Source organism: Camelus ferus, chromosome 4 (genome assembly GCF_009834535.1).
Source record: "Camelus ferus isolate YT-003-E chromosome 4, BCGSAC_Cfer_1.0, whole genome shotgun sequence".
NCBI lineage: Eukaryota > Metazoa > Chordata > Mammalia > Artiodactyla > Camelidae > Camelus > Camelus ferus.
The window spans coordinates 18,529,872-18,556,943 of record NC_045699.1 but is presented as its reverse complement, the minus strand read 5'-3'; the positions used below and the strand labels follow the sequence as shown (position 1 = coordinate 18,556,943).

Below are 27,072 nucleotides of genomic sequence, written 5' to 3'. Positions count from 1 at the left end.
CTGTATGAGGACACAAAGGGCACCTTTTGATGTCCTCAGACCACCAGTGAGTCCCGACTCAGCAGGCAGCGAGGACAAGAGCACACGGCTGAATCAGTCTCATCTAACCACGTCTCAACTCAACTGATGCCCCCCCAAGGCAGCTGTCCTGATTTCTCAGATTCCCAAGTCCCAGCATTTTTGAAACCCTGGATATTATCTGTGCTGACAATCAACAAGGCTTTTAAGAACAGAGATAGCTTTATTCTGGAGAGTTCTCAGTGCTGGTGAGCAGAGCTAAGAACATGGGGGGAAAAAAAACTAATGACCTTAAACTATTAACATTCCCAAGTACTTTGTCCATTTCCTATACAATGGGGTGCTTATCACTTAGACTGGCACAAAACCAATCTTTATTTTTAAACTACCACCTTCCTATAATGTTGTATTCACCTCTATTTTTAAGGAATGAATTAAATTACATTACTGTAATAGGGGAATTTGAACCTCCAAGTTTCAACTATTCTTTAGTATTTGTATCCTTCAGTATTTGTATTAGTATTTATATTTAGTATCCTGGCTTTAGTATTTTCTCATTTTTTCCACCAAGCACAGTATTTGCCTACTCAGCCACCTTTTGAGAATATTATTCCTTCAAAACTACTATCCTAGCAAAGGTATGTCCTAGTGAGAAACCCAGGCTACGTCCGGACAGGCACCCTGTGGCATCTGAATGTAGATTTGATGGGGAGAGTGAATCTCTTGCTAGATTTTCTGGAAGGGCAGGAGAGGCTCCTCACAAGTCCTTTCTGATTCTAACAACTGGCATCTTCTAGCATCTCCCACCTACATCAACCACCGAGCTTCTCTGAGAGAACCAAATAGTCTTCCTAGCAACAAAGGTATGTAAGTGATTAATTAAATCGTATATTTGAACATGCATGCAAGAAAGATACGCTTTAAAAAAATACGGGAGAAACTGGAGCCCCCAACCCTTTCCACAATATGAACAATTTAAACTACATTACATAGGTGAGAAAGCTCACCACTTAGCTTTAATACCCCAGTAAGCCCCAGCACTGATTCCTGAAATTCTGAAAAAGGGGTCACACCATCAGTGGAAGAGTAAGAGGAAGGATTCACCTGCTCCCAAAGACCCCGCCCCACTGTGTCTTCCCAGAACCACAGTCCACTCCTCCTTCAAGACCCAGTTTCTCCATGAAGATATCCCTGTAAACACTCCTTCCCCAACTAGGCTGAGTTAGGCAGTGGAGAGGACTGAGAACACAGAGCTTGGAGTGTGACAAATTCAGTGAGAGTTTGGCCAGCCATCTTTCTCATTGTGTGACCTTGGGCACATCCTTCCCTGAGCCTGGGACACCTCAGTGACAAAGGGACTGGTGATTAGGATCCGTGCCACCTTCCTTCCTAGTCTGCCTTCCTGAACTGCAGAGGTCAGAAACAATGACATTTCCAGCCTTCCTTGCAGCTAGGATGCAGGGTGCTATTTAGGTTTAGCCAAGCAGAGACTTTCAAACTAGATTCAGAAGGGGAAGGTGAGAGTGGAGGCTATGTCATCATGGCAATCATGATTTCTGGCAATCAGGGGGACAATTCTTTTTTTAATTAACCTGGGTGTTTAGTGAGTCGGATCATACATACTGAGAGGCAGGGCACTGGCAGCTTGTGCCAGAATGCCACAGTTCCCATGGCGGCTTCCTGATCCCTCACCTTCCTGACCGAGGCAGAAGCAGCAGTAATCCTGGCAGGTCAATCTTAATGTGTGGTTCGGGAGTCATTCCTGGAGATGCGGCCTGCACATCCTGCCCTCCCAGTGATTTTGTAAGCACCCATTTCCTCCACTAAAACCCTCTCTTTCGTAGATAATAGACTGGTTTTTATTTTCTGCAACTAAGCCCAGACTGATACGTCTCTCCATCCTTCAGAGTGGGTGTGAGGACCGAACGACTAAGGGGCGGCAGCAGAACACAGCAGTTAAGAACATAAGCTCTGGGCTCAGATGGCCTGAGCTTAAACCCTGGCCCTGCTTCTTGCCCGCTCTCTAACTACGAGCAAGTTCCTTAATCTCCAATTCCTACACAATGGGGTTATTGCGGATCACGTGAATAATACGAGTAGAAGGCCTGCCACAGTCCTTGGTCCTTAGTAGGGATTCAATAAATGTTAGTTTCTTCATGCTCCAAGTTCCTGTAGAACCCTCTGCACATCTCTGTTACAGAACTTGTACTAATTAGCCATCTCTGAACACAAACCCAGAGGACCGTCTGGAATGTAGTTTAGAATAAAGAGTATAGGACTATCCCAAATTGAAAAGAAAGTAACCATAAATAAGGTGAACTGAAAAGTGATGACAACTTGACTAAGTGGAAACATTAGAGTCTATACCATACTCTGTGATGGAGATACCGTGTAAACAGGTGGTCAGGTATGGAAATACAGCCAAGAGACCTAAGTGCAGCAATGAGACAGAGTTGGCCAGGTCTGTCCAAGGGCTCTCAAGGGTAGAGGAAAATCTTGGCTGAGCAAGTGTCCCTCTTTCCTCAGTAAGGTCATCCCTGCTGTGGTGACAGTCTGTCAAGCATTTTGGCAAAGCCACACTTCTTGAGTCCACGGTGATGCTATCATCTGGCTTCCCATTTTGTTATCTAGACAGAGCCCATGTGCTGGTCAGGCCCGTCAGCTTGACAGTTTAATTCCTCATTGTAAATTAATAGATTGTCACCCTGATTATGATAATTTGGTTTTCCATGTACTTGTCTACTGAGGCATAATAAGGCTCTGATTTGCTGATTTGGGCTTTCCTTTCGATTTTAGAGATATAGCTCTCATTGTATTTTAATGGGCTCTAATTGGATTTGTATTAATAGACAGCAGTCATAATGAGCTTGGGCAATACAAGTCCACCTCTGAGAGACGAGTCCCTTGCAATGGGCCATTACAATCAGGGTTATGAGTCCACTGGGCTGATAGCCAGGCTCCTGCCCATGGCAAATTCACAGAGGTAAATGCTATCTGCTTCCGGTGCCCGGTGTCATCAGCTATAACCTTCAAACTTGAGCATCCAGACTGTGTGCAATGATCTGCTTTCATGTCTGTGTGAGCTCCTGGTGTGCACTGACCATGTTTCAGTCATATTTTATCTCCAAATGCCCAACTGAGTGCCAGGCACATACATAGTTGACACATAATAAATATTTGATGCACAAATCCATAAACAAATGGATACGTCCTTCTGCAGAGGAGCCTTTTTTTTAAACTATAGAAATGAAGAGAAAAAGAAAATTCCAAAGGGACTCCAACAAGAGGAAAATCATGGGTTTAAATATTCTATGGTGATTCTTTGAAAATACTCAAAGCCTAGCTATTGATATTCCAACACTTTTGGACAGCTATTTATATCACGTTGCTATCGTGGGTGGATTAGCTTTCTACTGCTGTATAACAAATTACCATAAGCATCGAGGCTTACAACAACATCCATTTATTCCCTCTCAGTTTCCACAGGTCAGGAGTCTCGGCACAGTATGGCTCAGAGAGGTTCTCAGCTTGGGCAACCATGTTATTATGTGACAACGAATTCACCTCTGGTAAGCACTAAAGATTACACTAGAGTTCCAGATGATTCTGCAACTAGAAAACCAGATTTCATCTGGTTTTATTTCAGACTACGTGCTTTGAAAGAGGTCTTAACCTAAGTCTGCTCATTTCATGCAGAAGGAGGCCATGATTCTAGTATCCTCCTAGGAAATGCTCAAGTTCAGGGGAGACTTCGGGGGGAGAGGGCAATGGCATCAGAAATGCACAAAACTAGAGCTTGGAATCCATGCCCCAGGCTTCCACTACAGCCTCTAAAAAACAGAAATGCTTACCTCAAAATTCTGGAGTCAGTGTGTTCAGTTTGTCAACTCACATTGGAAACAACTGACTGGCCAAATGATGGTAAGCTGGGAATTCCTTCAGGGCAAGGGTTGTATCTCATTTATCTCTGTACCCTGAGAGCCAAGCATGAGGTCTGGCCTGAGTTTTGCACACTCTGTGTTGATAAATTTGAGAGTTTTGGATGAAACGAAGCATCGCTGCAAAATATATGGCTGCATTAAAAAAAAGTTATCAATACTTAGAAAATTTCACTGATTCATAAATTTAGTTACAAAGAGGAAAGGAAAAAATTCCAAAGCAATTTCTTTTATTTGGTTTCTTCTGTTTCTCCTCCTCTCCTTTCTCTTCTTCTTGCTTTAAATAATGATCACCTAAAATTCTAAAAGGTTATTTTTTTCTCTGTTAGAAAACCGATGCAAAACAGAAATATCTCCTGGATAGTTAAGAACTAGCCTGAAGAAAAGGTGAAGCTCAGAACTAAAATAAAAATCCAAAATATCCCAATAAGCCACTGGAATTTCCTAGTCTTAAAATCACATACAACCAAGTAAAGACCTTAACAAAGATCTAGACATACCAATCAGGGAAACTTGAGAGAGTTCACTACTGAGTCTATGTTAAGGTAATTTCAACATCAAACAGGAAGAACTCATTTACAGAGCATGAAAGAAAAGAACCTATGATGTGCCCACAGACAAGAAGTCCAGCCTTTTGCCTGAACTAGGCTGGTGAAGAAGACAGATACAAGGAGGGCCTATCAACCCCAGTTCCCATCACCCTTTGTTCGTCCTCATGAATATGACCTGAGCCCTCTTCTGGAAGGGGGAGGGTAAGAACAATCATAAATAACCTGATGGCACAGTCAGAAAGCTGTACTGGAATCTGCAATTGGGACCATTTCATATGAAATTCTGATCTTCCCTTGTTTGTTTCCATTAGCCTTTAATTAAAAACCAAACAAACCTTAGAGTTAAAATATAACATTACTTGGAAAATAAATTCTCCTTGCTAAAAAGGAACAAGAGAAAATAGTTCCCCTCTGTTGGCCTTGGGAACCAGAAGATCCCATGGGAGTAGTTTATATCTTTCAGGTTGTTCAGTGGGGTTGGGTTGTGCACGCAAGGGCCCAAGGGGAGGGAGACCCTTGTCAGGTTTGATTTGTTTTTAGTAAGGAAGGTGATTCCTCTTAAAGAGCACTACAATTCAATACTTCAGGAAAATTTATTTTATTCATCAATCACTGGGGTCTGTCGATAATTCCTGCTGATCAGGCTAGTTGGAACTATAATACATCCTCTGGTTCTACCAAGGTAAAATCATCTCTTCTCCTTGACTCAATAGCTCACCCCACCCTGCAATGCACCTTTCCTCTGAGGCTCCTGAGACAAGAGTGCAAAAAGTGCTCGCACAGCCATTTTGTGTCAAGATTGCACAGCATTCGGGATGCAGCCTATTGATTTATGTCAAAATGCTCATCTTGCCAACCAAAGGGAAATCAAGAACAATGAGCTTACTTTGAGATCCTACTGTTTATAAAGGATATCAGACAAAAGACAACTACAACAGGCACCCAGACCTGGGATACAAAGCACAAGACTTCTGCTTAGCTTCTGATTCTCACTACGCCAGCCACGTGGTAGCAAGCTGGCATAACTTAAATACCAGAGGACCTTGTTTTGAAATTCCACAACCAGATCTGGTTTCCCAGTGTAGGTGTCCAGCTCGCTGACAGATGGTGCCCGGCATTTTACCCATTCAACTCTATGATCTCCATAACCATTTAATAATGAGATTGGACCAGATAAGATCAGAGAGCAGATTTTCATTCTGCACAGAGATTCTGCTGGCTTTTCAACTGCAAAGTGAATTTATGGAGTAAAAGCCCCTGAAATTATCCCATAAAAACAGAGCTATAAGTAATATTCTGCAGGCAGTTCTCAAGAATAAAGTGTTGGGAGAAAAAAGGCAGCAACGTTGCCATATGGACACTCTCACTTGAAAGATGAAAATTGAGAATGTGGAAACGGATCACTTAAAATAATTGGCAACTATCTTTTTAAGTGAAAAAATACTTGGGTTGCCCTTGTTTTGGCATCAATCATTCATCCAATAATTGTTTACTGAGCACCTATTATTTGCCAGGTACTCTTCTAGGTAGTAGGAATTCACGTGTGAACAAAATAAACTCCGGTCCTGTCGAAGCTTATATTTCGTTGACTTCTATGTTTCTACTATACACCATGTACCATAAACCATAAACTCCTGAGGGAGTAAGAAAGTTACCCTTTAGGCCACTGAATTGCAGATAAATGCCCTGCTATATCCTGTTGTCAAAAAAATAATGTGGTCTGTTAAGATAAGATGGGTTAATGTTTATCACTCTGCTTCTTGGCTTCCCAAGCAGGACAGATTTTTGTAATTCATTCTGAGCCACACAACATCATTTTGTTGAATGTCGATGTGATCGACAGATGATTTTTATTACTCATCAGAGCACTTTTCAATCGAATTTTGGAAATCTGTTGCTTCTGATTTTACTGTGGAAACAGAAAACAGAAACAAAAAGAGAACTTGCACAAATCCCTCTAACACACTCATCCATTACCTGCAGCGGTGCCATTACCTGGCTTCACCCTTACTAGGTGGTGCTCATCCAAGCCAGCCCTTCCATCTGCACCCAGAATCTCCCATCCCTTCCCCACTAACTCAGGGACACTGCTGCAACAATTCTCCCCTCTGTGCGCCATCGCATCTTCCCACTTGGTTGTGTCATCCCCATTACCACACAAATGTGCTATTATTTCTTCCACTTACAAAAACTCTTGGGATGGGGGGAATCACTCAGTAGAACACATGCTCAGCATGCATGAGACTCTGGGTTCACTCCCCAGCGCTTTCTCAAAAATTAAAAAAAAAACAACCCTACATTGTCCCCGGGGTTGTACCCATTGTTTGTTCCCCTTTGCAGGTATCTCTAATTTCCATTCTCCCATTCCTTGAACCCACTTTACCTTGGTTTTCACCCCACCCACTCCACCAAAACTGGTCTTGTCAAATCACCCATGACCATGACCATGGCTAAATCTGATGTTCAATTCTCTGTCCTCACCCTACTTGGTCACCAACTGACACAATCACTCCCTTTTCTCTGAGATGCTTGCTTCACCTGGCTTCCTCATTCTCCAGGTTTCCTTCCCTCCTCAGTAGCTGCCACTCCTTGGGCTCCTTTGCTGTCTCCTCCTTGTTTTTCTTCTGTCTCAACGCTGTAAACCTTGGACTCAGGCCTTCACAATCTCTGCTCTTCATCTACACTCACACCCGGGTGACATCATTCAGTCCCATGGCTTTACATACTACCGAGAGTCTCATGATTTCTGAACTTGTATTTCATTTCTACTCTGAGTTCCAGACTCATCTCCAACTGCCTACTCAACATCCCCATTTAGATGTGTAACCATTTAGGTCCCAAACTTAAATCTAAAATTTAACTCCTATCTTCCACTTGAAACCTGCTCCCCTGAAGTCTCCCCATCTCAACTAGTGGATTCCACTCACCCAGTTACTTATGTCAAAAATCTTGGTATCACCTTTGATTTTCCTCTTTTTATCGCACCCTGCATCTAATCCATCAGCAAATGCTTTTTGCATTACCTTCAAAAAGAGGTCCAGACTTGGATCACTTCTCACTGCCTCTGTTGTGACCACCCCGGCCAGGCCACTGTCATCACCAGCCTGGGCCATGTCACCCATTATGCAACCATGTAGGTCATTCCTCTCCATCCTACAGCCTGTCTCAGCAGCTCCACTGCCTCTAGCACAAGGCACACTGAACACAATTCAGACTTTCAGTGTTTCTGTGGATTATTATCAATGTTAATTGCCACATCATTTTCAAGTCCACAGGTGCCATGAGAAGGTGAGGTACTCTGTTTTGAACCTGCAGTTACCCCAGACAGATCTATTTGTGTATGGTTTTATCATTTATCTGGTCTCTTGTTGACACTGGCTGTCTTACCGATGTGATCTATGGGGTAGCAGCACACACTGTGCATGTGTGCACTGCCCAGAGGTGCACGGTGGAGGGGTAAGTGGACCATCTGTTCCCCGCCACGACATGAGTCCTGGTGGGCACTGCATCAGCACACCCACAGGAGACGGCGCCTTTCTCTTTGCACAAACTTGTCTTCTGCTCATCACGTCCTGTACCTCTGGAGCTGTCTACACTTGAAGGGTGTGTGTGTGCCTTTTCTAATTGGTCTGCTCAGGGCAGGGAGCTCTCTTTAACCTGCTTAAAGACACTGAATAGGCCAGTAGCATACCTGGCTATCAGTGTGCACACAAGGGTCTGCCCCAACTCAGAACTCTGCCCATCCCACGCCCCATAGAGATCACATTTGCTATGTCTAAATTCTTTAGGGCCTGGAAAACAAGGCACCCTGATTTACTTGAATTTTGTATATGATATAAGTAAACAGACTCTTATGAAGAGTCTCCAGAAGTTGCCGTATGACTGAGTGTCTGAAATTTAGAACACAGATCTTCTGGCATAGACTTTGAATCATGGTTCTGTTCTGGACGTCTGGAATACTGGACTTTCAAGTTTATGGGATTGTAAACATCCACAAATAGAGATTGCCAGAAAGCACTTTAATCTCTCAAGCTGGCTCCATGAATATATTTCAGGATATTCACATGAGAGCAATCCTTTCTATAAAGACAATTCATTTGAACCCTACACTAAAAATGTGTTTGAAATCATTCTGATGCTATTTTCTAATGTTCTCATTCAGCACTGCCACTGTCTTCGTGTCTGTGGTTTCACTCGAATGTGGGCTCAGACAGTGGTCCATTCCCATCACCTCATTAATTATCACACTATCCCATGAGACATGGGAAAAGCCATCTGCTCCCATTTCTTGACGTAAAAAATTGGGGACAGATCAATGCATACAACTCATGAAATGTTGGAGCATTTAGTGAGGTAGTAGAAACATAAAACATTTAAAAATAGGTGTATAGAAATGAAAACTTCACAATGACCATCTAGTGAGTCAGTAAGATTCTCAGACAAGCATCTTTTAGTCCTGGACTGGTTAGGTTAAGATTAAAAAGAGAGAAGAGGAGCTCGTAGCACATCACAAAATACTTAATATGATTTTTGCAGGTGGCTTAAAGAAAAACCTCTTCAAACCTCTATAACCCAATTCTAGGACTTTAAGAATTTAAATAAGAAGCCCCACACTGATAATATCTAAAACGAGGTATTCAACTGCAGGTTTGTTTTGTGATCCACATTTGCAAGAAACTGAACTGAAATGGTGGTATGATACTCTCAGCACTGTTTTACTAAAAGCAAATAACCAAAAGCATGTATTGGGGCTGCCGAGAGGAAGGAAGCAGCCCTCAGGAGAGGTGCCTGGCGAAGATGCCAACCCAGGGTGATTATGTGCTGAATGTCACTGGCACTACCGCTCATCTGGGGCTGGTCTCTCAGAGCCACACAGCGAAATGAGATAGAGTTAGATGAATTTTTAGCACAGTTTATGACTACGCACCAGTGAAGCATGTGGTGCTACTTCCCAGGGCATTTAAATGCTTCCTCCTAAAGCACAACACTATCTTGTTCTGTTCTATTTATTTTCCTTAAGTGTGTGTGACTTGCAGAGTATTAAGACGCCAAAACATATGTTTCCTAAGCCTGTTCTCACTTCTCACCTTCACTGAGACTTTCAAGGTCAGAGTTATTTGTGGCTATCCACTTAATTGGACTTAAAATAAAAGGCAGCAGAAAACAGCAGATTTGTAATGGCCCTTCAAAGTAGGCATCAAACGAGCAGCCTGGCACATCTGAACCTATTTAAATAAATCAGCCTCTTGTTCAGGGCCCCAAACCTCCGTCTACCACGCCACACGTTACTGTGCGGCTGGAGCAACTAGCAGCAAGAGAGACGATTGTTTCCTGAACCCTCTGGAAATCACTGGAGATTTGAACCAATTGCACATTTTTGTACACAGCAGGAGTGCATGGCTGAGCTCTCTTTTCCCTCCGAGTGTGCTCATTAATCAGGTTTGTGCAATTACTATTTATGCTAGACAATGACAGAGTAGATCATTACTGGTATTGTTATTATTTACTATGTGTGGCTTCATACACTTGCAAAGCTTTGCTCAAAATGAATGCAGATGTTCCTAGAACCCGGAGTGGGAGAGGTTATGTTTTGGGGCAGTGGGCGTGGATGGGCAGGACTGGCCCACAACCAAGATGTATAAAGTTAAGTGCCAAAGTCCAGATGGCAACATTGGGAAATTTCACATCTGGGAGTGAAGGGCTGTGGCCCTACTGCTTTCCTGGCAAGGCTTTTGGACAGTAAGTTGGGAAGGGGGTTCGATGACAAGAAACTCTCTTAGGTAATACAGAGAAGAATTGGGAGTGGGTGAAAAAGGGTAATGGAGCACCCAGACAACAGATATCCTGGGTCTGATGTTCAAGTAGACTCCCGTTCCCACATTCGCTATAAGCAACAAGTCCTGGACCTCAAACAACCCCTAAGTCTTCCTCCAGTCCTTAGCTTTAAGGGGATCAATTTTTTCCCAAGATCAACTCAAGGGAAGAGGCAGCTTTAGGGTTGATCCAGAGATTCCAAATCACTCTAGATAGAAGGATGCCTACAGAACAATATGGAACAGCTTGGAGACCTGGGGGTTCCCAGTCTAGGAGCTGCCCATCTAAGGAGACTATTCCTTACTCCACAGAAAAGGAGAACATATTTGCAAATCATATATATGGAAAGGGACTTGCATCCAGAACATACAAAGAATTCTTAACAATAAGGCAAATATGAAGACATTTCTCAAAGAAGATATACAAATGGCCAATAAGCTCATGAAAAGATGCTCAACATCAGCATCCTTCAAGGAAATGCAAATCAAAATCATGATGAGATACTACTTCACCTCCACTAGGATGGGCATAATCAAACAGACACATAATAGCAAATGTTAGCAAAGATGTAGAAAAATTGGAACCTTCACACATTGCTGGTAGGAATGCAAAACGGTACAGCCACTTTGGAAAACAGTTTGGCAGTTCCTTAAAATGTTAAACATACAGTGAGCATACAGTCCAGCAATTCTACTCCTGAGTATGTACCGAAGAGAACTGAAAATACATATTCACACAAAAACTTGTAAGCAAATGTTCATAGCAGCGTTGTTCATAAAGGCCCCAAGGTGGAAGTAACCCAAGTGTCCATCAACTGATGAATGAATCAACAAACTATGGTGTATCCATACAGTGGAATATTTGGCCATAAAAAGGCAACAACAACATGGATGGACCTTGAAAACATGCTAAGTGAAAGAAGCCAGACACAAAAGGCCACATATTGGATGATACCATTCATAGGAAATGTCCACAATAGGCAAATCGCTAGCAACTGAAAGGAGATTGGTGGCTACCAGGGACAGGGGTAGAAAAAGGAATGAGGAGTGACTATTAACAGATATAGGGTTTCTTTTTGGAGGTGATGAACACATTCTAAAATTAGTGGTGATGGCATTACAACTCTGAATATATGAAAAACCAGTGAACTGCACACTTCGGGTGAATTCTATTGAGTGAATTATATCTCAAAAAAACTGCTATAAAAAAGTCAATAGAGAGAAACACTATATAATGCTAGAAGGTAAAGAGAGCTATTTCGAGGCCACAGCTGGAGTGATCTGGCTTTTAGAATTAAGGGCCCTTACCTGCCCTGATGCTCACACCTGCAACCCGAGGGGACTGGAGAATGTCTACCGGATTCTGTTTCTTAAATCAGAAACTTGTTTGCCACTTGACTTTAGTTTATAAGCCACTATATTTTATGATTGATTCAGGCCCAGACTTTTTATCATGAACACTCACCACCACCATTATCAAAGGGCATTCAGTGCCCTTTTCCTTTCTACCCTGGGTACCAAGCCAGACACGAAATACTGCATGTGGGGTTGGTTAGTCCCTGAGTCAAGGGGAGTGACTTAATCCAAGGCAATAAAAACAGATGCTGGCAAATCAACATAAGGCCCAGCCATGACTGGATGGAGATGTGACAGGCTAAGATTAAATATTGATAACATATGTAAGAAAAGAGTAAATACATTTACAGGACAGTGACAGGAGGGCTCAAGAGAATTTCATACTTGAGTGAGGTTCAGTCTCATAACAGGGAAACTGCTTCTCTCTTAATCCTCTGCAAGAACAGAGGGAAAGCAGGTTCAAGTCCGAACACGGAGGATTTGACTATTAGTTGAGGATTAGTTGGAGAACTGCACCTTCATCTGGCTGCATGGGAGGCAGAGAGAAGAGGGCCTAGGGAGTGAGGTGAGGTCCTGAAAAAGGACTTGGGGAGGGCAGGCTAATAGTACATGGGAGGGACTCAGAGGTAAAGAAACAAGGAATAGAATATATGTGGGTATGTGGGACTGTATTCTGCTAATCACTTTTCCTGTGCATTTGCATCGAAATTCAGCCTCCCTATGAGGGAAGGCTATTTTCTTTTTAATTTATGAATAAACAAAAATTAGCCCAGAGAGGTTCAATAACTTGCCCAAGATCACACAGCCAAGAGGGTCACACTCTATCCCAGGCTTGAATTATAATTCTATTGTATTAACCCTTAACCGTCAGCCTCCCTCTCAGAAAACAGTCACAGGTTCCTGCAAAGTGCCAGTGTTCAGTGCCTACCATATGCCTAAAATAACAGAAGTGGTTCGACATCTTTTTCATTGCTCTCAGGTGGCAGGAAAAAATGAAACTGGCTCAACCTGCTTGAGTGGTTAGGGCAACAGATGACTGTTTAAGTGGGAGGACTGGGCTGCCGAAGGGGAAACCAGTATTTCTACCTGTAACCTGCTTGCTCAGCTCAGCGTCCATGAAGTAGGAAAAGAGAAAGTTACTTATAGAGCATCGGAAACCTTGACCCTTTTCAAGAAGGTCCTATGGACGGGTAAAGAAGCCCTTGTTATCCCTCCGAAGGAACTAATCCCCTTTAATTGGACTTCTTAATTGGCAACGTACTTGGAAGGAGATCAGTTCAGGGCTTCATTACCTGACCACCCCTTCTACTGGGCAGCCCACAATTACAGACATATACTTGTTTGTGTCCCATTACCAGAGAAGCACAGAATTTTCAGAGCTAGTGGGGACTCTGTAGATACACTAGCCCCTTCATTTTCAGAGAAGACACTTGAGGGAAAGTGCCTGGACCAGGATTAGACAGCCAGTGGGTGGGATGAAAGGGACTCCATCTCTCCAGGCCCAGTTCCTGTCAAAGCAGGATTCTGAGTGCATCCTTGAAGGCCGTAAACAAGGCATTAATAAAGCCTGGTGCCCAGACCCTTTCCAAAATCATCACTTTTGACCAGGACAAGAACCGTGTCTGCATCATTTGGTTTACAAATCCAACCTAAAAGGTAACCAACCTAATTGAAATGCAGCATCAGTCTTCTTGTCAGGGCTCTGCTTCTTACCTCCCTATTTCAACCACATTTCTTTCCCACTCAATGACAAGCTCATTGGGAACCAAGGATGAGTCAAGGCTCAGGGAGCACATCATGCTTTGATCTGCACTTTTCTGACCCTGCAATCAGTCTATGTCGGAGCTAGAGAGGGTAAGAAGCAAAGCCACTCCCAACTTAAAGGGCACCTTTGTGGAATTAAGAAAAGGCACCTATTTCTCTGGGCAGCTGCATTCCTACACCAGACACACAGCTTGTCCAGTAGACTGATGTCTGGATTTCTGTCCCTGTTCACCCCCTTGACCAGATAGATGCCCTTGTGCAGTAAGCTAGCACAGGCTTACAGGGCAATCCTGGTAAGAGCAAGAAGGATGAAAAGGGAATTTCTTAACACAGTATATTGTAAAACTTAGGTCACAGCTCATTAGTGGGTTGTAAAATTATTTTAGGGTTGAAACTAGCATTTCTAATAGAATAGAAAAATATAAGAAATATAAATGTCTCAAGCAGATTTTATTTATATATATGTAAACATATACATATGTATGTGTAGGTACGTGTGTGTATATACACTGGGTTGAGATTTGAAATATATTTCTTAGCAGGGGTCATGGTTAAAAAATATTTGAAAGTCACTGACTTTACTGAGTCTAATATGAAATGTGCATCTCATTTGGAAGGTTTGCTTTGTCTTTATTCCCAGCTGTCCAGTGGGAAGCACTATGAGAAATAGCATGCGTTTAGGAGCCAGACAGGCCCAAGTTCAAATTCAGTTTAATACCACTAAATTTGGGCCTTAGGCAATCATTTCTGTTTTCTGGTCCTCAGATTCTTGATCTGCAGGTAGACATAGGATCTATTTCTGAGTGGTGATGTGGTAAAGACTTGGTATTAAGCATGAGTCCAGTTTTCAGATCTCTCTTTTCTCTTGACTTTGGAGAGACCAGCAGAGACCAGCGGTCCAGGCACACACATTCAGCTGCCACGGAGGGTTTCCACTGCCCAAAGCCACAAAGCTGAGGGGGTGTAGAGTCCTGCAGTAAACTTTAAACCATCCTCTCCCGTGCAAGTTGTTCTCCTGTCTGCCTGGAAGAACTACTTCCCACGGCATGCTTGAGCTAAAATTACTGTTTAGCCAAGTCAATTAAATCATTTGAGTGAAAGTACTACATGCAAGCTAAGTTAGGAAAAGTGTTTGGTGCTGTGGGAATGGTTAGAATCTGGTCTTCCGTTTTCGGTAAACGTGTTAGACTGTTACTTTGACCTGATTAGCGTATGCCACATTGTAATTATGAGAGCCTCTGAGGACAGAAATGACAAGCTGAAAGTAATCTTTTAGGTCATGTGGGTCAATTTTCCCATTTTCCAGATTTGGAGGCAGGGGTCCTAGGAGGTACAGGATCCAAAAAGGTCACATGGCTGGGACACATCCCAGTCCCTGGGAACCTCATTTCTTAACTCCTAGGTCATGAGGCCTCCTTCTTCAGAATAACTCATCCTTTAAAACAAAAACTGCAAAACCTTCCTGCCTTGATTTAGGTGTGGAAATGTGGGGAGAGATGAAAGCTAAAGTTAGTGATTCTCTGCATATGTTTGTAAGAGATCTTTGAGTCATCACAGCAAACTTTAAAAATGACACAAAGGACACAAAGGAAACTGACAACCTATAAATGAAAAATTTAATTCTCAAAAAACATATTTTTCAACCTCTCAAAGAAACGCAAATGAAAACAATGAAATGCTGTTTCACCTATGAAACTGGAAACTATTAAAATTATAACAGTCAACATTATCAAGGATGTAGCAACATAGCAGAAACTTTAAAAAGCTCATATACTTTGATCCAGAATTTCGGCTTCTCCAAAATCAGAAATTCATGTGTAAGGTTGTTAGTTATAGCATTTTTAATAGTAGTGAAATATAACATGAAAATGACTTTCTATTTTATGATAGTGCTAAACAATGAATAATATTTTAGAAAAACATTTAATGATATGAAGAAATGCCCATAATTAACTAAGTTAAAAAATATTCAAATGGTATATGGTCAATAAAAGTTTAAAGTTGTGTATATCTAATATCATTCCAACTTATTTAGATATATAGGTATGTATGTGCATGTGTGTGTATGTGTGAGTGTGTGTGTGTGTGTGTGCATGTGAGAAAAGTCTGGAAGAATACATGCAAAAATGTGCACAAATTTTTTTTTGGATGGTGCAATGGAAAGATTACAGACTATTTTAAATTTTCTTTTTTGTATTTTGATGTGGTTTTATAGACTTTCAGTATATGGTAAAAATATTGCTTAAAAGGCAAATCTACAATTTAAAGTGGCCCCATATAACTTTCTGTTAGAATTGCCTCTTAGATCTGATTTGACTCAAAATTTGCCATTGGTAGGATCTGTTGATGGGAGCTTTATTACAATGGTCAGGGTGTAGCAAACATTCTGAAAGTGTACAATTAAAATACATGCTAACATCCTTTGTTATATGCACTGTCATTTGACAAATCCAAAGTAGTCTGAAACATATTTTTTCAGCAAGCAATCTGATGGATTAAGCATTCAGAGAAGCCATTTTCAGTCTACGTACCTCAAAGTGTTAGATAATATATTTTTTAATATATTTCAGAATTATCCAACTATGTTAGTGAGGAAGTAGGGATTACTTAGAACCCAGAACACCAACTAAGTACAAATCCAGAGGGGTCCATGTTGCTTTGTCTCTGAGATATCTGCTATGCTGGGGTGGCTAGAGACTAGGACTACGGAAGCTACAAACATGAGGCTAGATAGGAAGGAGGAATTTTAGGGACCTCGACTCCCAGTAAGCTAGAAATCCTGAAGGACTGACACTTAGTGGGTGGATAAGGAAAAAAAAAATCTGCCTAGCAAAGGGAAATAGTAGAATGTGCCTATTTTGGTCTTGGTTTTGAGTGATACTGAAAAAGAAAATGCAAGGAAAAGTCTCCCTTAAGAATTTCTAACCACAGGCTCACCCATGGGTTTGGAGTCTGAATTCACACACTACCTGAGTAGAAAAAGTCAAACATTTTGGTTAGAATGGTTCCAGGTTGGCTGGACTCACAGGCACTTGACAGAAGAGCAAATAAAGTCTACTCTGTTGGAAGACATTTAGAACTCAGGCCTCAGTGGCACCCTACAGGTAAAGTTCAATGAAAATCAACTTGACAGGGGGTGAAAAAGAGCCACAAGAAACCTCTAGAAATGAAAAATAGAATTAAAATTAGAAACTAAACAGCTAATTTCTGCAGCAGATTAGACAAAATCGAAGAGAAATTTAAAAAGTAGAAGGCAGATATAAAGAAATGATCAGCATGAGGAACACAAAAAAAGATGAGTAGTTAAAAGACATGGAGGACAGGCTGAGATAGTACAATATATATCCAATCAGAATTTTAGAAGATTAGGGGAAGAATGAAGTAGAGGCACAACTGGTGGTAGGCACTAATCCTCAAATTCAGAAAGTCTACTGAATCCCAAATAAGGGATAAATAAGTGAGAAAACCACACCTGACAAAGCATAAGAACAACACTGAATGCCAGAAACAAACAGAAAATCTTAAAAGCAATCAGGAAAAAAGACAAACATATTACAAAGAAGCACTATTCACACCAACAGCAGTCTTTTCAACAGCAAAAATGGAAGTCAGAGACAGTGGAACTATTATTATTATAATTTCAAAGTGGAATGAGAAAATTTTCTACCCACCAAAACTATCCTTCAAGAACAAAAGTAAAATCAATCTTTAAGCAAATGAAAATCAGGAGCATAGACTATTAACAGATTCTTGGTAAAGGAACTTATAAAGAATGTAAGCCAGTATAAGAAAAAAAATCATAGAAAAATGGTCTGATGTGAGAAAAGAAATGAGATAGGAAAAAACTGGCAAAAATGTAGATACATCTAAAAACATTGATGGTATAACGAAATGTCTAATTCATAGGGTTAAAAAAGTGAAGATCATACTTCAATAATGCCGTTATAAAACATCAAGGTAAAACTTCAATTGAAGACTTCAAATCATATACAATGGGAAGAGGTAATTGAATTAAAATGTTCTAAGGCCCTTAGGTTGTTCAGCAGGAGTATAAAGATATTAATTAATTTTATACTCTGTTGAATTAAATATACACATTAAAAATTTTAGGGTAAACACTCAAATAGAAATAGGATGTATAAATTCCAAACTATTAATGGGAAAAGAAGATTTAGGGGAAAAAAATTAATCCAAAACAAAAAAGGCAAGAAAGAATCATAAAAAGAAACAGAAAGATCAGAACAAACAGAAAGTATAAAATAGGGTGATAGAAATGAATCCAAATGTAATAGTTATCACAATCAGTGTAAATAAACTAAACTTTGCAGGTAAAAGATAATGATTGTCAAACTGAATTAAACAACATGCTGCTATATTCTATTTACTAGAGACTTATTTAAAACAAAAGAAGGTTTAAAATGAAAGAGTGGAAAAACTAAACCAGTCAAATCCACGCTGGAGATGTACTTCCCCCCTCCACTGCCAGAGAGCAGCTTAACATAACAATATCATTCCTTGTTACAGTTAAAATACGAATTACCTAGTGCTACCAAAAAAAAAAAAAAAAAAAAAAAAGAAGAAGAAGAACAAAATGGAGATAGAGGAGGGGAAAAGGAGAGAGGAAGAGATGTGATAACTTCTTGCTCTCAACACTGCCACATTTAAGTCCACTCTTGCTGGAGAAGCCAGAGCAGCAAGGGGAAGAGCCAAGGACAATCTGACCTCTGTGTACTAAAATCCACTAGGCTTTCTGAGTCTCTCAAAGTGCCTCCTTGACTCTCTGAACCATATTCAATAACTGAAGGGTTTGCTTTTAACAAAAGTAGAGGGAAACAAAACAAGGAAAATAGCACGAACAAACACACTTGTGATACTGTGATTTGTAAGAAATATATACTTGGTCATTCAGATGATCAGAATATAATTCTCATACATATTTGGTCTTCATTCACAATTCCTGGCTCCTGGCTCTCAAAACCCCTGGGATTTCCTGTGTTGAGAGGAATAAAGGTATCTTTTGTTATGGTAACGAGGTGACTTTTGGAAAGTACCTAAGGAAGGCGGCTGGTTGCTAATGGCACTAACTGTGTGATTAAAGGGGTTGGAACTACCCCCCACCCTCCCGCCCCAACCCAGGCCTCGGGGGAGGAGAGAGGGGCTAGAGGTCAAATCAGTTTGCCCATGGCCAATGATTTGATCAACCATACTTATGTAATGAAGCCTCCATAAAACCCCTCAAATGACAGAGTTCGGAGCGCTTCTGGATAGGTGAACACATGGAGGTACTGGGAGAGTGGCAAGCCTGGAGAGGGCATGGAGGCTCCATGAACTTTCCCCATGCCTCACCCTATGCATATCTTCCAGCTGGCTGCTCCTGAGTTATATGCTTTTATAATGAACCAGTGATCTAGCAAGTAAAATGTCTCTCTGAGTTTTGGGAGATGCTCTAGCAAATTAATTGAGCCTGAGGAGGGGGTCATTGGAATCTCTGACTTATAGCCGGAAGTACAGGTAACAACTTGGACTTGTGACTTGCATCTGAAGTAGGGGGTAGTGGGGGGCACAGTCTTGCAGGACTGAACTCTTAACCTGTGGAATCCGATGCTATCTTTGGGTAGAGAGTGTTAGAACTGAGTTAAATTCTTGGACACCCTGCTGGTGTCCGAGAATTTTTTGGTGGTATATGGGAAGCATCTCCCACCCCTACCCATGTTGGAATTGGGTCCAGGAATTCAAAAGAATACTACAATCACAGGTTTAATGCCTGTATTTTCTTTCTTTTGAGAGAGTTTCTAAGTCTGTCAAGTAATAATATCCTTTTATTCATTGTAAGGATAATCTTACCTTACCTTCCTTGAAATTTTTACATTAATTGGCAAATTTTACTGTTTACCTACTAGGTATGAAGAGGGAACAAAGATTGAACTTACATTCTGTGCCTTAAGCAAGCTTGGGACTACACATTGTATTTATATAATTATTAGCATTTTACCAGAGATACTTTACTTTATAAGGAATATTTATAACATGGTTCCCGTTTCAATTTTTCCATGAATATTAATAACAAATTGCATTGCAAACACTCTGTTGACAAACAACTTTTCACGAACACACAAAATGAATAAAGCAAGGCACACCTAAAACTAAGTAGCCTGCCTTCAACTATCCAGCTTTAAGCATCTTTATTTAGACCATTCCCTTCATTTGAACTGGGCTGACTTGCTGTCAGATTACAGTGCCAAGTCTAAGAAGAAGTTAAATACCATGGACAGCTGCTTTCTAGGCCAATGACAGCCTAGCACCATAGCAGATCAACGGACCTCAGGAGCTGGGCCAGGCACACAGCAAAACACGCCAGATGCCCTGAAACTCCACTGCTTCACATCCTGCAGGATTCAAATTAATTCCTAACCAGCTATGGGGAGGTTTTTAGAAGAGAGTCCCAATCACTTATAAATAAAAATATCCTTAAAACAAAAATCTCTGCTTAGCATAGATATTTTCAAACCCAAGTCAATGGCCTACTTACTTCAAACAAAATTCTACAAAATAAAATTTCAGGACAACAAAGGCATTTGAAGGTTTTCTTGGAGTTTGTAATAATATCTTCTGTGTATATATTCACTGTATATGAACTTGGCTTATAAGTATTACAATATGACAAACATCATACACCCCTAAGGGAGATAATGGCCTGCTTAACTCAATGATTGACTGGCATGAATTAAAATCTTCAAGAAATGTTTTGAAATTCTCAAATTTGAAATAATTTATCCCGATTTGCTTTTAAGAATGAAAGATGAAAGGAAGGGAACTAACACTTAGTGAACAACCCACATTTGCCAAGGACTACGTTAGCTGCTTACCATTCATTTCTTCATTTAATAATTTTCCCAACTTTACGAAGTAGGTATTATTATTTTCATTTTCCAAATTAGTGACCTGAGGTTCAGAGAGTTTATGTGACTTCCCTGAGGTCACAGGGCTTATTACACACCTGGGTGAAAATCTTTTTTCCCTGAATCAAAGCCCAGAGTCTCTTTACCAAGTCATGACTCCATGACATTTTAAAAAGGATAATAATATCACTAAATGAAATAATAATAATAATAATAATAATAATAATAATAATAATAATAATAATAATAATAATATCAAATAAAAAACCATATACAAGGTGTAACCGTTTAATAAAGTGGGAAACTATTGCTTTAACTATGAGAAAAATGTTCACATTTTCTATTTTTCTATGCTCCACCATCAACAATGGAACCAAATTAAGACTTTCAACTTGTCTATGAACCAAGTAGTTTAAAAGATATTTCACTGCCTACAGCCCAGCAGAATTGATGAATTTTTAGCAAGAACCATTGATGACTAGTATAAAAATATCTAAAACATGTTTCCTCTACTTTCCCGTACTCCCCTGCTCCATAACTGTGCAAATAAGACAATGAGGTAGTTCTGTCTAAAAATGTGTTTAGTATTTTGCTTCCTGAAATCTTGTATAGTACATTTCTCTCTATGAAGACTCCATCAACGGCTGCCTTTGGCTTAGAGTCCTTTTTCTCAGTGTTCTGATGATATTACAGAAGCACTGACTTTGGTAGGTAAGGTGGTGTATACAGCCAGAAAGCAACTTCGCAGATCAGAGAAGGAGACAGCCATGCTCAAGGACTTATCCTTCCTTGGGACACCTTATGTTCAGTGCTTAGAGAGCAAAATCTCCGTAAGATTCTGAAATCAGGCATCTGATGAAGACCAAATGCTGAAAAAATTTTTTTCCAACAGTAATTCAAAAATGAAATTGGTAAGGTGAAATTTCCTAAAGGAAATCACACACCATTATGCACAATGCCACCTAAAAACATCTGTGTTCTAACATTTTTGAGGAATGCCAAACAAGACATAGCTATGTTTAAAAAAAAATTCTGGTCCCATGATAATTTATAGTTCAATCTAGTAATTGAATGCCAAAATAAATGATAATGATTAAATGGAATAAACTAAAGCTATTTGGTGCTCAAAGGAAAATAATACAATTAACATATTTTTGGGGTAAATCAGAAACAGGAGATACAGTCATGAATATAATCTTTCCTTTCTCATTATGTAAATTAAGAATTCCCAAATTTTAAAAATGCACACCATTAAGCACTGCAAAAATTATGTATATGAATAACAACTGTTAAGGAACATCAGCCTAAGTTATTGAGTTTTAAATTATTATGAAAATGACATGACAGTCATCTAAAACAGTACGAAAAAATCTTCCAAGAGCTGATTTAATGAGTGACTTATAATTGATTAAATACTGTCTGTAAACCATATTTAAAAAGTTATTACTAAATGCACAAAATCTGCTCCTCCCACCCCTGCCCCGCCACCATCAGAATAAATCCCCTTGCAATCTTCAATACACCATTGAACTGCTCTGCAAGTTTCTGTTTCATACTTATTGCCAACATAACCTTTAGCCGAGTCTGTATTAATGAAGTTTCACTGTGGCGTAACAAAACGAAAAAGTATTGAGTTCTTAAGAAGACTTTTTATCCTTGATGTGCCTGGGATATTTATAAGCCACCAAATTATTCCCTTTCCTCTAAAAAATACGCCTTTCCCTTGGCAATTGCTCAGCATTCTAATTCAAATAAACACATAGACTAATGCAAACCACTCAAACTGGCAGTCAGGCTTGAGGAGACAGCTTGAGGGATCATCCTTTTGGCTACAAAATTAGATCAGGGAGGGGGCTTCAGTGATGACCGTGTCTACGTCTTCAAGGATAGCTGAGAGCTTATTTACCATGACTTTTTTTTTTTTTTGCTACAGTTTCTAATAAACCACCATACATTGAGTGAAATGTTAGAAAAAACACAGTATGAAACACTTCTCTTTTGAATAAACAGAACTATTACTAGTGGGTTTATCAGCTGTGCTTTGCTTCCATTTCAAGGCTGCTACAGAAATGATGGATGGTCATCAAACTTGAACATAAAGGAATTATGCTAAATTAATATCATTTTCTTTCATTCTGGACAAAACATCTCACCCTTCACTCAACATCTGTTTTTTGCATACATGAGAATTTTCCCAAGTGTTAGTATGAAGAGTCTGCATAGGTATTTTGGTTTTCTGTTTAAAATCACATTCAGAGATGACCTTCCAATGTTAGGAAAAAAATCAGAACTGCATTACCTGACTTAATATAAAATTTTATTGATGTTGCCCATTGATTATCTTAAAAAATTAATTTCTGTTTTTGCAGATCAGTTTCTTCCAAGCTCATTACCCATTTGCTTCCTACGTCAGTAGCAGGATGGCCACTACTGTCATTAAAACTCCCTCAAATTCTACTATAAAAAATATTTGGGGTCATGTTTATCATGGTGTGCAAAATGAGCCATCGAGCTCCAGAGGCAGGCGGCAGGGCTTGCCTACGATTCTCTTTTACAGATCCTGATCAGTTCCTGGTCAAGGTCTGACGTATCATCGTGTGGATCAAGAAGCATGGCCGTGATCCACTCAGATGACCAGTCCTGAGAGGATCTAGGATGCTGACTTAAAGGTATAGCTCTGGTGACCGAAATAAACTTTCTTCTCTAAGCATCTTTAAAGAGAGTGTTCTTGATAACTGTCACATGTCCATTATATATATATATAAAAAAAAAGCCCTGCAACTTACAAGGCACATGTACACTTTCCCATGAAAATCAGACTGTTCACAAAATCATTATGCCTACCTTCAGAAAATGAGAGACAAGTAACTGCTGAGTCTGCTCTGTGAAGCTTATGTAACCTATGTTTACTTTACTCTGAGGCAAGTAGCTTGAGAACTTACTAGACATTCCCCAGAATACCCTCCAGTTATTCTTCCCATGGTTACGTTAGTCTGGCTATCCAAGAACTGCAGAAAACAATCTGCTCTCCATTACAGCCCCAAACACCATCCCATTAAAAAGAAAGTAGCAGATCTCAAAAACATAATTCAGAGCTATGGTCAAGAAGAACATTCAATAAACAACCACAACCACCAACCTTTGCTTGGGCCTCTGGTGCTGTCACCTTGACGACCTTGTTGCGATTTATCATTTGCTTCACCCATCTTTCTACTTGGACGTTGAATTTCATGAAAACCACATAGCCAAAGTAAGCTGTCAAGAGAAGCAAGCTTTCCCACCACATGATAAAATTATCCAGGAAAAATATGATCAGCATGATCAAGTCAATGATGTAAAAGGACACATCCCGAAAGAGTGGCCACCATGTCAGGTTTAAGATTTCTCTAGAAAACAGAGCACACATGCCAATGACAAAGAGGATATTGAACACCGCTGAGCCCACAATTGTGCCAATGCCAACATTGCTGTGAGCAATAAACACCCCTATGAGAGACGTGAAAAGTTCTGGGGCCGAGCCCCCGGCAGCCATAAAGGTGGCTCCAGCCACATCATCAGAGATGCCCAGCTTCTCAGTGATGACAGTCAAAGAAGGAACAAAGAACTCATCGCAGACAATGGCTAAAGCTATGAACATATAGATCATTCCAATGACATGGAGAATGATGGCGCCCTTTCTGCGCTGCTCGAGGGAAAAGATGTCTCTTGGGTAGTCTCCTTGGGCATGATCTGCAGTACTGTTCTCAGATTTGCCTTCCTGAGAAAGAGGTGGCTGTGGAGTGTAGTCTTGAATATTGTCATTTAAATCTAGGAGAGTTCTCTGATGGTAACTGTGTGCTACCCTAGGGCCACTGGCACCACTGGCCTCTCCTGGGCTCTGTGTCTCTGTCTCAGAAAAGGCACTGATTGAAAATGGGACAGTGCTAATGGCTACCAGGCCCATGAAAAGGCCTAAGATTCGAATTAACTTCAGTTTTTTCCTGATATTATAATGTCTCCTGCAGCCAGATGGTGACCTATCGGAACACCATTTCTCAAGGAAAGTGACGGTGGTGCTTCGGTGCAGATCCATCCTGGATACTCTGGAGGATGCGGTGGTCTTCAAATTGTAGACTCAACTGGATGCCTCTTTCATACTTTTCCTCCCTTGACAGTTAATGGTGCTTGTGGGGGTGCTTCCACAATCACAGGTTCTTATGCTTCACAGGAAATATTTTCAACATTTATGCTTAAATAAAAATAAACACAAGGATAAGTAAATCATGTCTTTTTTTTACAAAAGAACTTTGCACATATGAAAAAGTCCTGTAATATGGCCGTACGACCTTGGGTAAGTTACTTAATTCTATTGTGCCTCAGTTTCTCTGTTTTAAAAATTAGGACAATTATAGCCCCTTACCACCAAGCATTCGACTGAGGATAAGATGAGTTAAAATACACGAAGCATTAAGAGTGGGATGCAACACATATTAGGCACTTATGATAATGTACAAAGGCAAACATTTTGGTAAATCCAGTATTAGATGTAGACTATGTTAAGAATAAAAATTTTATAGATGTAGATGAAAATCTGTTTAGCCCACCTCAAATCATGTAAATAAATTCCCAGTGCTAAAAAAAGATACCACTTCCTTTAGAATTATCTACCTATTTGACAACCAACAATTATTCACTGTATTTTCTTTTGGTGCAATTATATAATTCCAGCTGCAGGCACACTTTTCTGACTTAATCTATCACTTGGAGAGGGTTGAGTATTGGAGCAGGTAGCACTCTTTTCCTGTATACATAAAGATCTCAGGATCTTTTTTTTTTTTTTTTCATGAAAAGCCTCTCCTAGATCAGATGCAGAAAAGTAGCCCTTTAAAAATTTGTTTACTAAATAATGTTCTGATGACATGAACAAACTGTCTTCCTTAAACATCAAGACATTGTTTTCATCTAAAGCTTATTTTTAAAAAACAACCTTTAGTCGTATTTTAAACAACTTAGTAAATCAAACAACTCCTAACAAGAAGGCTATTTGAAAAGATCAGATGTGTATTTCATAAATAATATGCAAGATGCAGTAAGACCTCTGTTTACAAAATCTACCAAAAATAGCCCCCAACACTGACTCTCTAGTAGGTTAGATACCCAAGCAGTTTTCATTCTCTCTTTTACAGAAGAGAAGAGTAAAATATCCAGACGTGACAGTTGATATTCCAAAGTTTCCCCTTTTAAATCTTCTTGAAAAACACTGCTCTGGTTTTTTTTTTTTTTTGGTTTTTTTTGGTTTTGGTTTTTTTCTTGAATCAACGATTTCATTTTAGAGACATTCGCTGAGATCATCTCAAGTGTAAACTAAGCTAATTAAACACACGCTAGTTACAGAGATTAGCTGGAACTCAGGTTTGCAGAGGGAGCCCAAGTAAAATCAGGCTGAGACGCTGTTACTCCTGAGATATACCTAACCCATCAGAGATTTCTGGCTGGCTGGCAGATGTCTATGCTTAGCGTGAACGATTAAGCGACTCACTGCGCTCCGGGGATCGTCACAATGCTGGCCGGGGCAAACGGCAGGGACCGGCTCAACTCCCAGGGTGCGCTATCAGCTCCAGCCCCAGCCAAGCTCGACCAGCAAACCCACCGCTCCACTCCACTAGAGCTGCCTCCGCCGGCGAAGTGCACCCCCAGCTGCGCCCCAACTTTGCCTTGTGTGGTCCCAAACTTTCCCGGGTGGGTTAATAGGAAAATAAAACTAAAGGACAGACGCCCCACAAGCGAGCCAGGAACTGGGATGCAGCTTGGGGAGGGGCTTGATGGCATCTTCCCAAACACTGGTAGGTGGCTGGGGAAGGGGAGCGCCCCTCTTCGAGTCTCCCCCGACTGTAGGCCCGAGCCGGGAGCAGGGGCGGTTGGGGTGGGAGAAACAGAGGCTTGGAAACCGCGCCCCAGAGCGAAGAGAGTTAGCTAACTCCTTTCGGGGCCTGGGGCACCCATGTCCACCGCGGAGCCACCTGTGAGCCTACAGCGCAGCAGCGGTATGCCCGCAACCGGGACCCGGGGACAACGACCACTGCGGCCACCAAGCCTGGAGGCTGGCCCGGGCTCGGCCGCCCGCACTTACCGGGATCCGCCAGGAGGACGCGAACACGACGGGGTCCAGAACGCGGCCCGCCGCTCCGGTCCTCCGCCTTCTCCGGCCCTCTGCCTCTTCGCTCCGAGGCCCAGGCTCCGGCTCCGGCTCGCGCTCGCCGCCGCTCTCACCGGCCGGGGCTGGGCTCGGGAAGAGACTGAGCCGCCGCGAGCCCCGCGCGCCGCCTCTGGTGCTGCCCGGCCCCCCAGCCCCCACCGCCCCTCCCTCTCGGCTCTGCGCGGGGAGCGTGGCCGCAGCGTGCTCTGCTCCCGCGCCCTCTGCTCCACGCCTCCTCCGCGCAGAGGCGACGCGGGAAGCCGTCTCTTAGGAGATTGCTCCGCAGTGAGGTCGGGGGTCAGGATTTGCAGGCGAGCAAGGACAGAGAGGAGAAATCTTACAGGTCGGTGACGCGCCTGATTCCTAAAGCCTGAAAGTACTGCCAACTTTGGGGTCATCTATGCTGGGCACCTCCTCTCCAATTATCTGCTAAAAGTGACAGCAGTCACATATTTCTTTAGGAGGCGATGTAATGCGTACTGGTGGGAAAGAGGATCTGAGAAAGGCCAGAAGGCCTGCAGGATTGTCTGTTCAGGCCCAGGGTTTCTGAGGTCTCGG

General features: G+C 41.3%; 1 protein-coding gene across 3 annotated transcripts in view; it reads right to left on the bottom strand.

The window, feature by feature from the left end:
- SLC24A2 (solute carrier family 24 member 2) overlaps window positions 1-26,645 on the bottom strand; it is a 224,075-nt gene extending 197,430 nt beyond the window's left edge. For all 3 annotated transcript variants that reach the window (XM_032477615.1, XM_032477617.1, XM_032477616.1), the window contains exons 1-2: window positions 26,449-26,645; window positions 23,479-24,567 (exon numbers count right to left, since the gene is read on the bottom strand). In XM_032477615.1, the coding sequence (XP_032333506.1) occupies window positions 23,479-24,411 (933 nt within the window). In that variant the 5' untranslated portion in view covers window positions 24,412-24,567; window positions 26,449-26,645. The remainder of the gene's footprint in view (window positions 1-23,478; window positions 24,568-26,448) is intronic.
- Window positions 26,646-27,072: the final 427 nt, after the last annotated feature.